Source organism: Pelodiscus sinensis, chromosome 22 (genome assembly GCF_052426305.1).
Source record: "Pelodiscus sinensis isolate ZL-2025 chromosome 22, ASM5242630v1, whole genome shotgun sequence".
Classification (NCBI taxonomy): Eukaryota; Metazoa; Chordata; order Testudines; family Trionychidae; genus Pelodiscus; species Pelodiscus sinensis.
Genome location: NC_143073.1, coordinates 3327927 through 3342570, shown reverse-complemented (window position 1 = coordinate 3342570; position 14644 = coordinate 3327927). Strand labels below are relative to the sequence as shown.

General features: G+C 59.4%; 2 protein-coding genes across 3 annotated transcripts; both read left to right on the top strand.

Moving 5' to 3' along the window:
• Nucleotides 1–1498: 1498 nt before the first annotated feature.
• Nucleotides 1499–5279, top strand: LOC112546491 (complexin-3-like). The gene is made up of 3 exons (XM_025186898.3): nt 1499–1819; nt 2788–2875; nt 3246–5279. The coding sequence occupies exons 1-3, from the start codon at nt 1551–1553 to the stop codon at nt 3441–3443; spliced, it is 555 nt and encodes a 184-aa protein (XP_025042683.2). The 5' UTR covers nt 1499–1550; the 3' UTR covers nt 3444–5279.
• A 502-nt stretch (nt 5280–5781) lies between these two features.
• SCAMP3 (secretory carrier membrane protein 3) lies at nt 5782–12543 on the top strand. Of its 2 annotated transcripts, none has more exons than XM_075907660.2 (9): nt 5782–5917; nt 7986–8063; nt 9627–9770; nt 9899–10019; nt 10117–10245; nt 10506–10665; nt 11719–11820; nt 11999–12116; nt 12351–12543. In XM_075907660.2, the coding sequence occupies exons 2-9, from the start codon at nt 7998–8000 to the stop codon at nt 12495–12497; spliced, it is 987 nt and encodes a 328-aa protein (XP_075763775.2). In that variant the 5' UTR covers nt 5782–5917; nt 7986–7997; the 3' UTR covers nt 12498–12543. The 2 variants fall into 2 exon arrangements, with proteins under 2 accessions (XP_075763775.2, XP_075763774.2); XM_075907659.2 differs by lacking the exon at nt 5782–5917 and adding an exon at nt 5926–6071.
• The last annotated feature ends 2101 nt before the right edge of the window (nt 12544–14644 follow it).

Below are 14644 nucleotides of genomic sequence, written 5' to 3'. Positions count from 1 at the left end.
AGAGTAACCTACGGGAGCAGAAGCTGGCCCCCCCAGGCATGCAGGGTGGGCTGGGAACGGGAGCCATTCCCCCGTGGGGGAGGGGCCAGGAGCACTGGTAGCTCTGCATGCACAGGGGCGGGAATGGGTTCCCGCTTAATTCATCAACCAGTTAAACGTAAAGGGCATCTTTTAAAATACTGGCACATTGGAAGAAAACGAATCTGAAAATTCCCCAGTGCTCCAAGACTTATTGAAAATCAACACTGATGGTCCAGTGAGTGCCTCCACCAGCCTTTTTAAACTTGGGTGCAAGTTAACTGGACCTGCAGATTTAAAAATGGCTAACTTTAGACGCTTCTGCTTAAAATCCTGCAGACGTGCTAGTGCGATGGAAAGTGTGTGATTACCGTATGATGAGACTGGACCCAGTGATTTCCCCCCAACACAGAACAGAAATATTTCTTGTACATGTCTGCTCTTACAGCATTATAATAACATTTCCATTTCCCTCTAGTCATGGAGCAATATCCTTGTCAGGATTCTTTTTGCTCCTTATATATTGTTTAAAAATCCTTCTATTGGCCTTAACTCTGCTGGCCGTACATTTCTCCTTGCCTCCCTTTGTTCCCTTTATCCATTTTCTACAAACTTCTTATTTATATTCATTACTATCAATTTGGCCTGTCTTCAATTTGTTAGATGTTATTGTTATAGCCGCCTTCACTTTCCCTCTAAACCAGGCTGTTTTTTTACCCAGCACAGACTTCTTCCACAACTGTGGGATTGTGGCTTTTTGGGCACCTATTCCATATTCTTAAATTATTCCCAATTACCACTCACTTTTTTTCTGATTAAATTCTCTCTTCCAGCTGACTTGGCGTGTCACTGTTTTCAGCTTTGTGAAATCTGCTCTCTTAAAGCACAAAGCATATATCTTACGTGCGTGAATGTCATTCTGCCTGCACATTAGAAATGTCACCAAGTCATGATCCTGCGTATCTGAGCTATCATTAATGTATTAGTTCCTATATCGGTTAGGATATGTCTAATAAAGAATTCCTCCATGTTCCGCAACACTTTGAGGTAGGAAATTCTCATCTCTCTATAATATTTAGAAATGCCAAGCTTGTTTAAGTACTGGTGGCATGAGAACTCTAGCACAAGTCACTCAAACTGAAGTCCCTCTTGATCAACTGTTTTTCCTACACATCTTAGGTAGGTGTATGAGGAGATGGTCATGTCTGTGGCAGACGCTAATAGACTCTCTTGTGCTTTATCTGTTAGAGCACTGAGTCCTAAATGTTCAAGATAATCTTCTGAGTTATTAGTGACTCCAAAACAGGCAGTGCCTTTTACTATTAGTGTAACCCCCTCTTGAGGTGTCTGTCCCAGCCTGTCCTTGAGGCAAACGGAGGCAAAGGCCATCCAATTACACCTCCCCTTCTCCTCAGAAAAGGTGAACCAATATTTCACAAAACTAAGATCCTCTGCTCTTTAGCTACTGACTTAGCCTGCAAGTCACTTCCAGAATCTTCTGCTTTCCGTCTCCCTTTGCACGTGACACAGGAATGACCTCAGAGAACATTGCTTGGATGTTCTTTTTCAGCAAGGATGGTCTGTTGCGCAATCTGAGATCTGCCTCTGCTTCAGCCACTCTGCTCCCCTCCCCTCTCCAGCTCGCTCCTATGGCGTCGGTGGTGAAGTCTGCTCTCAGGGCCCCAGTGAAACAGCTGCAGTGCTGCATCTCTGCGGACATTCATGAGGACAAAGACCGCCAAGCGCTGGGAGGCTGCATAAAGGGGCCAGCAGAACAGAACCAGAGGACCCAGGACAAGACGTAAGAGCACCTGCCCACCTCACTGGGATGGTCTAAGTCCTCCTTGGATTTGAGGGGTGTCCCCCCGCATGTTTCAGGAAATCCCTCTAAAGACTGGCCTGTCCATATAGAGCAAGGGTGGGCAAAAGGGCCTCTGCGGGCCGGATCTGAGTGGATTCAGCTCACGGGGGCCCTGCCGCTCCCCCACCCCCAGGCCAATTAGGGTCTGGGGATAGGGGGGGAAGTGCACGAAGTTTCCTCTGCCCTGCCAGGAGCACAAAGCACTTTGAAGTGCCTCGCAGGGCGGGAGCAGGGTGGAGGAAACTTCGTGCGCTCCTCCCACCCCCAGGGCAATCAGGGTTCAGGGGCGGGGGAGCGCACAAAGCTTCCTCTGCCCTGCCAGGCACGTGCAGCACTTTGAAGTTCCATGTGCTCCTCGTAGGGCAGAGGAAACTTCGTGTGCTCCTCCTGCCCCCAGGCCAATCAGGGCTTATGGACGGGGAGGGGGGGCCACGTAAGGTCTCCTCTGCCCTGCCAGGAGCACGCAGCACTTCAAAGTGCTACCTATTCCTGGCAGGCCGGAGGACACTTCGTGTGCTTCCCAAGCCCTAATTGGCCTGAGGATGCGGGAGTGTGCAAAGCCTCTTCCCACCCTGCTAGGGGCATGGGTGCTTAGTGAGAAGGGGGGGCAAAGGGGCTCCCCCATCCCCAGTCCAACCATGGTCTGGGGGTGGGGAAGCCTGGATGAATCTTGGCCCCGCCTCTTCCAGGGCAGCCCAAATATTATTGCCCACCCCAGTATAGAGTCATTTTCTGTGTGCGATGTCCCTGGGTGAGCAGAGCATGGCCTAGAGTCAGACCCACAGAGAGCTGCACTGGATGGTCAACCCATGACACAGCCAAGCTCTCTCTCCCAAGGTTCCTCTACCCCAGCCAAACCCCACTGTACCGGGAGAAGCAGCTTGCTGACCTGGTTCTTTCCAACTCAGGAGCAAACGGGACATGGTCTATGCTCAGAGGAAGGCGGAGCGCGCAGCAATCAGAACACACATCAGAGAGAAGTACCAGCTTCCCAAGGTAAGGGGGAGCCAGTGCTCTAGGCCTGGGGAAGAGGAGACTCAGGGAAAGTTAGGGTTAGAATCCGATAACTATGCCCATGGAGTTGCATATATTGATGAGGTCCTAGCTCCATATGCTCCTGTGCAGACCCTGCTGCTGCTCACTTGCACATGGGCTGCAGATAACTGCCACTGTCCTATTTAATTTACGGAGGAGGAAAAGTCCCTAAAGCCCTGTTTTTATGATAAGGCTGTGATGCTTCCTTAGGAGCCAATTACTAGTGATCCTGGCTGGCCAGCTGTATTGGGGCAGGGCCCAGCTCATGGTAGCAGCTGAGCAGCTCCACTCAGGGCTCCTCACACTAACATCTTTCTCCTTTTCTTCTCAGAACGAGATGGATAAAAAACAGCTGGAGGCCATTGGGGGGGAGGTGAAAATGCTGCAGGCTGCGGTGAGGCCTCAGGGCAGCCCTGAATCTGACTCCTGCCTCTCTGGACTCAGTGCCACGAACCTTGGTTCTCTGAAAAAAACCTCACTGAGCATGATGCGATCCCTGCGGCCGGAGATGCAATGTCCTGTCATGTGAACGCACAAGCAGCTGGGGCAGCGTAGGCCATTGTCTCTGCTCACCAGAGACTCTGCTGTGCCCCATACCCCTATGAGTGTAAGAAGTGCTGTCCTCCCCATCTTGGGATAACTGTGGGGTGGGAGTTGCTCCTGACACAGCACTGACCTCTGTTCCCTGCACTCTGTCTCCCTGGGAGGTGAGGTCTCGCCCATGCTTGTTTAACCAGAGTATCGTTTTAGAATGAGTAGTGTGTGGAACTACGTCACCCTGGAAGCTGCACGATGACCTTTGCTCTCTCATGCCTCACCTTCCTGAACAAACCATTTCCCAGTAAAGCCCTGGACTCTGCCTGCTTTGGCATCCCTGAAAGAATTCACCAGCCTGTGCTAAGCATAGTGAATTATAAGATAGAGAACACTTTCTGTTTGCACGCACTCGTGAGCAATATTTCTTGGGGGTGTTTAGGTCACTTACACCAGGGCCTAAACATTTTGGTTGTGTCTACATTGGCAAGATTTTGCGCAAAGCGGATGCTTTTGTACAAAAACTTGCCTCCTGTCTACACTGGCCGCGAATTCTTGTGCAAGAACACTGACGTTCTAATGTAAGAAATCAGTGCTTCCTGCGCAAGAACTATGACGCTCACGCTCAGAAAGAAGCCCTCTTGCGCAAGTGTTCTTGCACAAGAGGCCAGTGTAGACAGGCAACATGAATTTCTTGCGCAAGAAAACCCAATGGCTATAATGGCCATCAGAGCTTTCTTGCGCAAGAGAGTGACTACACTGGCACAGATGCTTTTGTGCAAAAGCACATCTCTTGCGCAAAAGCACATGCCAGTGTAGACGCTCTCTTGCAAAAATACTTTAACACAAAAACTCTTGCGTTAAAAGTATTTGCGCAAAATCTTGCCAATGTAGATGTAGTCTTTGTAAGCCCCTCTGTAGTTTTAAGAACATAAGACCGGCCATACTGTGTCAGACTGAAGGTCCATCTACCCCAGTGTCCTGTCTTCTGACTGTAGCTAATGTCAGGTACCCCAGAGAATCATCAAGTGAGCCCTCTCCTGTCACCCTTTTCCAGACAATCAGAGGCTAGGGACACCATTCCTAACTTCCTGGCTAATAACCATTGATGGGCCTAACCTCCATGAATTTATCTAGTTCTTTTTTGAACCCTGTTAAAGTCCTGGTCTTCACAACCTCCTCTGGCAAGGAGTTCCACAGGTTGACTGAGCGCTGCATGAAGAAAAACTTCCTTTTGTTTGCTTTAAAATTGCTACCTATTCATTTCATTTGGTGACAACTTTTGTAAAGAGTTGAGAGTGCAGGCCCACTGGCTTGTGGTGTATGTTTTTGGGGAAGGAGCCTCAATGAAATGACTAATGAATCTAAGCCCAATATCCAAGTGTGCTCACACAGAACATCTTGTGGGAACTAACTTGTGAGACAGCCAGGAAAAGGCTAAAAGCTCTGGAACAGTCCTGGCTGGGGATGTAACTGGATACCTGTTAAGCAGTAGGCTTACAGGAATGCTTACCAGGCGAACAGTTGGACAGCTAGGGGTGCTAGACCGGAGCAGTCCAGGCTGTGTTGGGCCACCTTGCTCGACTCGGGCCAGCGGGCAGATCCGTGTCCGTATTGGGCTGGCAAGGCCCCTGGCTGTGTCAGGGCAACAGGTGGGTCGCCGGTGGGATCCCAGCCAGGCCACCCACCAACAGCTGTAACTAGCATGTTGGCATCATCTAGCTGGTTAACTCCTGCAGGGCTGTTTCCATTGCTGTGTGGTGCCCGTGGGTCCGATGGACGGTCCGTGCCGGCTGCTCACCGATCCCCGCGTGGTTGCAGAGGCGGGAGAGAGGCGGTTCAATGGTGGCAGGTGGCAGGACAAGGAGCGGGGGCCTCACGCTGCTGCAGGGGGGCTAGGCTGGGTGGCAGGATGAGCTGTGTCCCCGAGAGGGCAGAATTTCCATCCCTGGAGGCGGGCGAGTCACTTGGGTCCGGTCCTGCTCCGGGCAGGGGCTCAGGGGCCCCTGAGGGCTCTGCCAGCCCGAGTTCATGGCAAACAGGCCTTGCCCTCCGACCTGGCACTGGCGGGCCCAGGCCCAGTGTCCCTGTGGGGAGCAGACCCCTGAAAGGGGTGGAGACAAAATGGCACCAGCCTGGCCCCCCCCTTGCAGGGTGTGTCACCATGGCAACCAACGCTCCCAGCATGCACCGCGGGCAATGTGGTGCCCACGCGTCCCAGCATGCACTGCGGGCAAGGCGGTGCCCACGCGTCCCAGCATGCACTGCGCGCCAAGGCCCAGAGAGACAAGTCCCATCAGTCAGTGCGAGCTCAGGGGCCGGAGGAACTCCACTTCCCAGCACGCCGCGCGGAGCGCTCCCAGCCCCGGGCATGCGCACAGGCAAGCACCGCGCGTGACCGGGCTCCCCGCCCTCCGCGGCGGAGGTTCCCAGCCCGCGACGTGAGCAGCGGCATGACGTCTCCGAGAGGTAGCCAATAAGCGCTCGGCTGGGCGGGGCCAGCGGAGGCAGCGCAGGCTGGTCAGCTGCTGGGGCTGGGGTCGCGCGGCCGGAGTCCGGCATGGCCCACAGCGGGGCGGGCGGCGCGGGCAGCGACCCGGGGGAGCCCTACAACCCCTTCCAGGTGCGGGGCTGGGGCGGGGAGACCCGGAGAGGTGGGGGCAGCGGGGGGGGTGGGGGCGGGGGGGAGCCGGGGGGGGGGGGGCAGGGGGGAGGGGGGGGGGGGACACGGGGGGGTGGGGGCAGAGCCGCCGGGGGGGGGGGGGAGAGACACGGGGGGGTGGGGGCAGAGCCGCCGGGGGGGGGGGGGAGAGACACGGGGGGGTGGGGGCAGAGCCGCCGGGGGGGGGGAGGGGGGGGGAGAGACACGGGGGGGTGGGGGCAGAGCCGCCGGGGGGGGGGGGAGAGACACGGGGGGGTGGGGGCAGAGCCGCCGGGGGGGGGGGGAGAGACACGGGGGGGGGGGGCAGAGCCGCCGGGGGGGGGGGGGAGAGACACGGGGGGGTGGGGGCAGAGCCGCCGGGGGGGGGGGGAGAGACACGGGGGGGTGGGGGCAGAGCCGCGGGGGGGGGGGAGACGCGGGGGGGGGGGGAGAGCCGCCGCGGGGGGGGGGGGCAGAGCCGCGGGGGGGGGCAGAGCCGCCGGAGGGGGGGTTACACCCGAGTCTCCCTGCGGCAGCGCTTCCCGTCCCAGGCCAGGCGCTGGGGTCTCCCCCCTGCCCCGGCCGGGAGCCGCGCGGGCAGACCAAGCTTGCAGCGGGGCTCCCCTGCCTGCGGGCGGCCCCCGCGAGGGCGCAGGACGGGGAGCAGCCTGGCTCCCGGCGCGGCCCTGCCGCCAGCAGGACGGTGCCCTAGGCGGGGCTGGGCTCCGCTTCCCCTCTCCGCCCGGTGTCCCGAGAGCCGGCTGCTGGCGGGCCCTGCTTCGGGAGTTCTGCGGGGGGACGTGGGCAGGCAGCCCGTGCCGGGCGCTGCTCTCCCTCGAGAGGGGGGGACGTGCCATTGGCGCCTCCCACAGCCCGCTCCCTTCGGGGGTGCTGGGGGCTCGGCCCCGCTCGCTCTGTACTCTGGCTTGCTCCGTTCTGCACCCTGGGGCTATCCGTGCAGCGCCGGGCTGTCCGGCTTCCCGGCTTCCCCTTGGGCTCAGTGTAACTCAGGCGCTGCGCTGGCTGCCGGGGGTAGGGAGCCCGCTGTGAGGAGTGGCTCGGCCGAGGAGATCACGGTGCCTGCAGTATGTGGGGTGGGGTACATCTGTGGGAGTTGCAGTGGGGCCGGAGGTGTCCCGTGGGGTGGCCAGTCATGTTTCATGGGAGCAGGGGAGGACGCTCTTCCGTGGTATTGATGAAGGCGATGCAGGGTCTGGGATGGAGACTGGGTGCAGGAGGGAGCTTGGGGTACAGGATTGGGGTGTGGGGTCTGGGAGGGAGCGTGGGTGCAGAGAGGGGATTGTGACTTGGGACAGGAGACTGGGGTGCAGGGTCTAGGAAAGGGCTTGGGTGCAGGGGAGGATTCTGACCTGGAGGAGGGGTGCAGGGTCCGGGAAAGGGCGTGGGTGCAGGGGAGGATTCTGACCTGGAGAGGAGAGGTGCAGGGTCCGGGAAAGGGCGTGGGTGCAGGGGAGGATTCTGACCTGGAGGAGGGGTGCAGGGTCCGGGAAAGGGCGTGGGTGCAGGGGAGGATTCTGACCTGGAGGAGGGGTGCAGGGTCTAGGAGGGGGTTGTGACCTGGGGCAAGAGTGCAGAAAGGCAGTGCAGAGATTTGGATTGTGAGGGGGGAGGGGTACTTTGTAGGCAGCTTGTCCTGCAAAGAGGCAGCTCCAGCACTGGGAGCCGCAAGATTGTGCGGGGGGTGGGGGTAGTGTTCACAAAGCTGCTCTGAGTAGTGTGGCGGGGGTGGGACGGGCAGGGAAGAGGGCTGAGGCTCCCACTGGGCCCACGGGCCAGATCTGGCAACTTGGCAGGGTGGCTCTGTCCTACCCTGGGGCAGCAGGTGAGTGGGAACGGTGTGTGGCCATTGGACTGCAAACGTGTGCTCCGTTTCAGGACCCTGCTGTGATGCAGCACCAGCCCAGCACGGACTACGCGACGCTGGATGTGTACAACCCCTTCGATAACAGAGGGGTAAGGAAGCTTCTGGGAGCTGAGAGCCAGTGCGCTGGGGAACAGCCGGCCCGGCCGCGGGGCTTAGTCCTCTGCCTTGGTCTGGCTGGCTGTGAAACGCTTGTTTGCTTCCTTCTGGGTCTGTCCCAGACTCCGCTGTGCGGCCTGTTGCTCTGAGCTGGGGCTTGTGAGCTGACCAGCCGCCCAACGTGGGTGTCTTGGGTGCTTGTCCTGATGGGAGGACAGCGTTGGATTTCTCAGTTACAGTGAGCTGGGTCCTCCTGCCCCACCAGCCTCTTGTGCTGGGCCGGCTTGCTCGTGTGCATGGAAAGGCAGGCTTTCTTGTGATCTGCTAGGGTGTCCAGCTGTCCTACTTGCAGACCATGTACCCGTCCCCTAGGTCTCCGTGAAGGCTGACAGATGCACAGGCCTCCTGGCCTGCCTGTATGAGCATTGCTAACGGAGATCTTACATTGATCGGGGGTGTTGAGATTGTATGGAACGCGTGTGAGTTACTGCAGGTTTTAATCTCCCCGCATCTGTGCCCCCATGCTATGGTGTGGAATCAAGTATTTGCATTCTCCTCCTCTGTAACCGGGTAAGTCATCAAACAGGGAAGGCCTGTTAATTAATGCAAAATGGTGGCTTCTTACCATTTCAGCCCACAAAGCTGATGCCCAGATCCATTTATCTTTGCGGACCTGTGGGATTCCTCATTGGTTTTGCTGGAACGGGCTAACAGGGCTACTACCCCTCTGACATGTCCTCAAAGAACAGACTCATTTTTTTTCTCATGCCTTCCTCCACCCTACACCCCCCTACTCGTGAAGAGGAGACTTGCATCACCTTGAACTCTGGGGGAAGCCAATAATGATCCCTGACTGTCTTGCTGTGCCGTTAGGAAACTGAGGCGCGAGCTTTCTGAGCATAGGCAAGGCGTACGCAGCTGCTAAGCCTGGGTTGGGGGCACAGCGCTTGCACATTACAGCACCTCTCCTGCCTTTTTGCATGTGTGTGTGGATGTGCACCTGCTTTCGCCGTCTCCGGAGGTCTCGTTTCTGTCGTAACTGATGAACGATCTGTCCCGTGGCACCTTAGAGACTAGCCAGTAATTGTACCACGAGTTTTGGTGGGCAAAACCCACCTCATCAGAGGAGACAAATGAATCGTCGGTTGATTATAGGGCTGACTGCACGGCTTGTCTTGAGTACGAGATCTGAGGCCCAATTGAGCTGGGGCAAGTGGCTGGTCTCTGGGACTGGGAGTAGTTTGAATATTGTGGGGTTTGGCCCATCAGGGAGGTTTGCCTAGGTGGCGAGTGTCTGGCTCTGTGGCCAGGCTGTTGCAGAGCCTGGGCAGTTGATGCTCGGCTGGTGAAGTCAAAGGGTTGAATTTTGGGGCTGGTGCCCTGCTCAACAGCCTGTCCTGAGGTTGGCTCTCTTGCTCGTGAGCTGCTCTGGGCGTTCGAGTGCCCACAGCCCCCGTGCCATGTACTCCAGGCCTGGACCATCCCTCCTGCCTCCTCCATAGAAACCCCAGACTGAGCAGTGTCCATACCTAATCATTCTCTTCTGTCTCCGCTAGCCACCCCCTCCCTACCATCCCCAGCCAGGAGCTCCGCAGCCTCCGCCAGCCACCCAGGTGCCCCAGCCGCCGGCCGCTGCCACGCAGCCCCCCAAGAAGCCAGACCCCCCGGAGTCCAAGAACTACGGCTCCTATGGAACTCAGGTGACGAGGGCAGTGGCTTGGCTGGCTGTCTCGGCTGAGGCTGTGGGGACTGAGTCACTGTTTGCAGAGGGGGTGGGAACAGCTGGCCCCTAGCACCCGAGCGCTGACTTGTCCCCTCTCCCTGCTAGGCGTCCGCGGCGGCAGCCACTGCTGAGCTGCTGAAGCGGCAGGAGGAGCTGAACCGCAAGGCGGAGGAGCTGGACAGGCGGGAGCGGGAACTGCAGAACGCCGCATTGGGCAGCGCTGCCGGTAAGTGCCAGCGCCGCGCGGGGGCCCAGGCTCCCAGCTGGGAAACGGCCCCTCTTGGGGCCGGCTGCGGCCTCATGCGTTCTGCTTTGCTCGGCAGTGAGACAGAACAACTGGCCGCCGCTGCCCTCCTTCTGCCCCGTGAAGCCCTGCTTCTACCAGGACATCTCGGTGGAAATCCCCGCCGACTTCCAGAAAACAGTCTCCTCCATGTACTACCTCTGGATGGGTGAGCGCTAGGGAAGGGCCCAGCATGCTGCGGACATGGGAGGGTGGCGAATATCCCTCTAGGTGGGGCTGGGGGTGGAGCCTGCTGCCTTTGGGGGAGGGGTGGAGCCTGTAGGGAGTGGGGTTGGGGGCGGAGCCTGCTGCTGTTGAGGGAGGGGCAGAGCCTGTAGGGGGTGGGCTGGGGGCGGAGCCTGCTGTCTATGGAGTGGATCTTGCTGCTGGGGTGGGCTGAGGGGCTGCCTAACCTGCTGTTTCTCTTAGCCAGCACTGTGACTCTCTTCCTGAACTTCTTGGCCTCGCTGGCCTGGTTCTGCGTGGATTCCACAGCTGGCTCGGGCTTCGGCCTCTCAATCCTCTGGGTTCTCCTCTTCACGCCCTGCTCCTTCCTGTGCTGGTACAGGCCAATGTACAAAGCCTTCAGGTGCGTCCCTGCTGGGAGTCTTGCTCTCTGGGACACGCCAGCCTCCTCTGCTGCTTGGACCATGCTGTCTGCTTTTGGGACATGGCTGATGTGATGGGCTGTGTCTCGGGGAGGGGAGGGCTTTCTGTGAGCGCTGGTGACTCCTCAGACTCTTCCATGTTGTCCCGAGGGCTTCTGGGCAGTGCCCTGCCGCTAGCCCCAATAGGAGAAAAGGATGTGCCAGATCGCCACGCTGGCCCCTGTTCTGCTGGGGGCGACTCGAGCTGCCCTGCCACGGCTGCCTTTGGGACTTAGGGAGGAGCAGCCTGTGCCCAGCTGCTTAGCAGAGCACCCACAGCAGGTGTGTCTACTGGTGGTGCACATCAGCACATGCCTCGGTGCACAGAACAAAATTTATTCTGCGCACGGATGGAAAAATTAGAGGGAACACTGACCTCCCCCCCATTTCTGGCTCCAGGGTCAAGTGTTGAAGCTGGGGGTGACTGACTTGTGTGGCTCCGTGGGGGGTAAAGCAGCCAGCCTGGCTGTTGCCTGTGAGGCCTGTGTTCCCTGGCCCTGCTGGAGCATCTCCCCTTACGACGGGGTTGCTCTGCCCCAGGGGTTTTCAAATGATGGGGCAGTCCTGGGTGGTGGGTCAGATGCTGCAGGAGGATCAGGGGAACAGTGTGGGGGGGATTGAGGCAGCTCCCTGCCCGTCCTGGCATTGCAGACTGCGCTGCGCCCCAGGAGTGGCCGACACCACGCCTGGCTCTGGGGGTGGGCACAGGGCTCCGTGCACTGCCCTGCCCTGAGCGCTAGCTCCGCGCTCCCCCTGGCTGGGAACCTGCTGCCGGCTGCATCTGGGCGCAGCACGGCCTGCGGTGCCAGGAGAGGCAGGAAGCTGCCTTAGCCCCCCTGCTGCACCACTGACAGGAAGCTGCTGGAGATCAGCCCCTCCTGCCCCAGCCTGACACCCCCCCCCCCACCAGAGCCCTCTGCACAAAGCTCCAGCCCCACCCCGGAGCCCACACTCCAGCCTAATGCACCCTGCCTGTGTCTCTCTCTCTCCCTCAGGAGCGACAGCTCGTTCAACTTCTTTGTCTTCTTTTTCATCTTCTTCGTCCAGGACGTCGTGTACGTGCTGCAGGCCATCGGCATCCCGGGCTCAGGGTTCAGGTAGGAGCCAGGCTCGGGGCCGCTGGCTCCTCTCTCTGGCCAAGGCCAGGCTGCCGGCTGGCCTGTCCCAGTGGGAGCGGCCGTGGGGCAGGCTCGCGGGGTGCTCCCGCTGTGACGGGCAGGGGCTGGAGTGGGCACACCTAGGCAGCCCACGCTCACGCTCGCGCTCTCGTTGCAGCGGCTGGATAGCGAGTCTGACGGTGCTGAGGAGCAACCAGGCTGCGGCTGCCATCATGCTCCTGGTGGCCGTGTTCTTCACAGTGGTGGCCGTGCTGGGGATCTTCATGCTCAAGAGGGTGAGCAGAGTCGGGAGGATAGGGGGGGAATCAGGCAGGGTGTTCCTGCCCCCTGCGGAGCACAGGGCTGGCTGCCCCATGGACTGGAGCCCCGTGGGTCCTGCAGGGCCCGGCAGACTGCCCCAGGTCTGGGGGATTGCCCTGTAGCTAGGGACCTCCTCTGGGTGGCTCCGTCAGGGCCCATCGTGGGGCTGGGCCCGAGCGCAGCCCCCTTACCCAGGCCTTCTCTCTTAGATCCACTCCCTGTACCGCCGGACGGGGGCCAGCTTCCAGAAGGCTCAGGAGGAGTTTGCTGCAGGTGTCTTCTCAAACCAGGCAGTGCGCACGGCAGCGGCCAATGCCGCGGCGGGGGCTGCCGGCAGTGCCTTCCAGGCGCAGTAGGGGCGGGCCCAGCCCCTGGCCCCGCCTCTCACATGGGCTTTTTTTTTTTTAAAAAAAAGGAAAGGAAACCAAGCTGCACTTTCATTGGGTCCCTTTGTGTCTGCAGTGTCCAATCAGAGGCTGCTCCTCCCAGCTTGGCTGGACGCCAAATACACGGCTGCTCTAGCCTCCTCCCTCGCGGCTGGGGGCTGCTCGGGCTGGGGGAGACGGTTCCCTGGTGCTCAGGAAGGGGCAGCCCCCCTCTGTCCAGCACTGGCTGCTAGGGAGGGCTGAATTGTGCATGTCGTAGTCCCTGGCTGGTGCCTCAGTGCCCCTCGTCCACACCTGGGCAGCACCAGCTCTGGGCTTCTCTCTGGGCTGCCTCTGCACTGGGAGTTTGCTCCCTGCTGAGGACACTCCGCCTTCACGGGCTGTAGCTGTGGTCTCCTAGGCATGAGGCTGGCTGGCCTCCAGCCCAGGGTGATTGCTCGGAAGGGGGGAGCAGCTTGCGGGCCACCACCCAGCCTGTATGCAGTGAAGGGTAGCGGGCCTCTCCAGCGCCTGCCCTGTAGCCGCCCATCCTCTGCTGTGGTTACTGCCGTGGGCCAGCACTGGCCTTGGCGTCCTGGTGAGCTGCAGCTCCAGGGGTCGTTGCTGCCTTCCCAGGGGTACCAGCGAGCTCGGAGCCAGGCCTGGCACTGTTGGCGGGCACCTTGCAGAGTGAGCATGCAGCCCTGGCTTCCTAGGTCCTCCCCAGAGGAGGGGGGACACGGAGAACCCTGGCTTGGCCGGTGCAGCATGATCCTCTGTAGGATTCTTCAGTGCTCGTGGCAGCAGCAGGAGGGGATGCTGCTCCTAATTCTCAGCTCCGTCCTTCCCCTAGTGGTTCTCCTCCCCTCCCCACAGCTTCACGAGGCACCCTGATCTCTTCCACTGGCTTTCTCCCAGCTCCTGTTCCCCGCCTCTACAGGCATCACCCCTATAGAAGGTGCCTCCTGCTGGGGGAAGCAGCACATCCCAGGCTGCCTTGAAGCCAAACCAGGGCGAGGGAGGTGGAGGTGGGGGTGGAGCCCACGGCACGCTGGCATCTGGACAAAGTGGATGCTCTCTTCCTTCTGGCCCTGGGAGCTGAGCTGGGTTGGCTTGAAGCAGCTTTTACCTTTCTCGTGGCGCCCTGGTGCCCTCATGCCAGGCTCCTCTGCCAGCTGGAATGGTTTTCTCCTCCCTCCCACCCCCCGGGCAGGGGCAGGACTCACCTAGATTCCAGGAGAGAAAGGGGGCAGCTCAGGCCTCCCTCTGTCCAGGGGAGGGGGGGGGGGTCCAGAACTGCAGGGGCAGCCAAGGAGCCTAGATACTAATGTTTTTGCTAACCAAACTGGAGGGGGGGTGGCTGAGTTCTGGACTTGGCTTCCCCAGCAGGTGGAGGAGTCAGGATCAGTGGTGGGTTTTGAAGAGGTGTGGACAGACAGCTGCGGGGGAGGGGATCTAGGGTTAGTTGATCCAGTCTAGCACTACAGCTGGGATTCCCTGCAGTGCAGTAGGCTGGCCCCTGTCCTTGCTGGTTTCTCTGCATGTTAAACTCCACCTCTGGTAGCTGTAAGAGGGCAGGCTATGCAGGGATAGATTTTCTTTGGGGGGGGCTTGGTGCCTATGGTCCTGTGTGTCAGGGCATGCAAGAGGCAGAGCGATGGCTGTCAGACTTCCCCGGCTGTAATTCACAACTGACCTGACCCTGAGCTTTGGTGGATTTTTTTTCTGTGCCAAATGCAAATCCAGCTTTGATTTTATTTAAAAAAAAATAAAATTTAACTTCTCGCTCTCCAGGGCTGTGTGTGGGGCTGCCTGTGTGTCCTCTGACCGGGAGCAGGGCCTCAACCTACAGGCTATGGGCAGGGGCTAAGTGGCTATGAGGGGTGCTGGGGGTGTCCTATCCCAGACCCACCATGGGAGGGTAGGGGGAAATGGGATCCAGTTTGCCCTTTCTTGGCAGCCTTGCTCCGTCTGCCTCTCTCTTGGGGGGGGGGGAAAGGCGGGTAGGCGGGGCTACAGGCTGCCCTGCCTGCTACCCTTGAGAGTCTGTGGGGGTGGGGGGGGGGGCATTGAACAGCCTCCCTGCCTGTTGTGCTGCTGCTGGGGCTAGCTCTGAGTGCTGGCTGTTTCCATTAGGC

Excerpts from the sequence above, each read along its gene's own strand:
- SCAMP3 (XM_075907659.2), top strand. The coding sequence starts at position 6,009 with ATGGCCCACAGCGGGGCGGGCGGCGCGGGCAGCGACCCGGGGGAGCCC. Across the intron at positions 9,771-9,898 it reads ACGGCTCCTATGGAACTCAG|GCGTCCGCGGCGGCAGCCAC; the intron begins GTGACGAGGGCA and ends TCTCCCTGCTAG. Across the intron at positions 10,020-10,116 it reads CGCATTGGGCAGCGCTGCCG|TGAGACAGAACAACTGGCCG; the intron begins GTAAGTGCCAGC and ends TTTGCTCGGCAG.
- LOC112546491 (XM_025186898.3), top strand. The coding sequence starts at position 1,551 with ATGACCTCAGAGAACATTGCTTGGATGTTCTTTTTCAGCAAGGATGGT. Across the intron at positions 1,820-2,787 it reads CAGAGGACCCAGGACAAGAC|GAGCAAACGGGACATGGTCT; the intron begins GTAAGAGCACCT and ends TTTCCAACTCAG. Across the intron at positions 2,876-3,245 it reads AGAAGTACCAGCTTCCCAAG|AACGAGATGGATAAAAAACA; the intron begins GTAAGGGGGAGC and ends TTTTCTTCTCAG.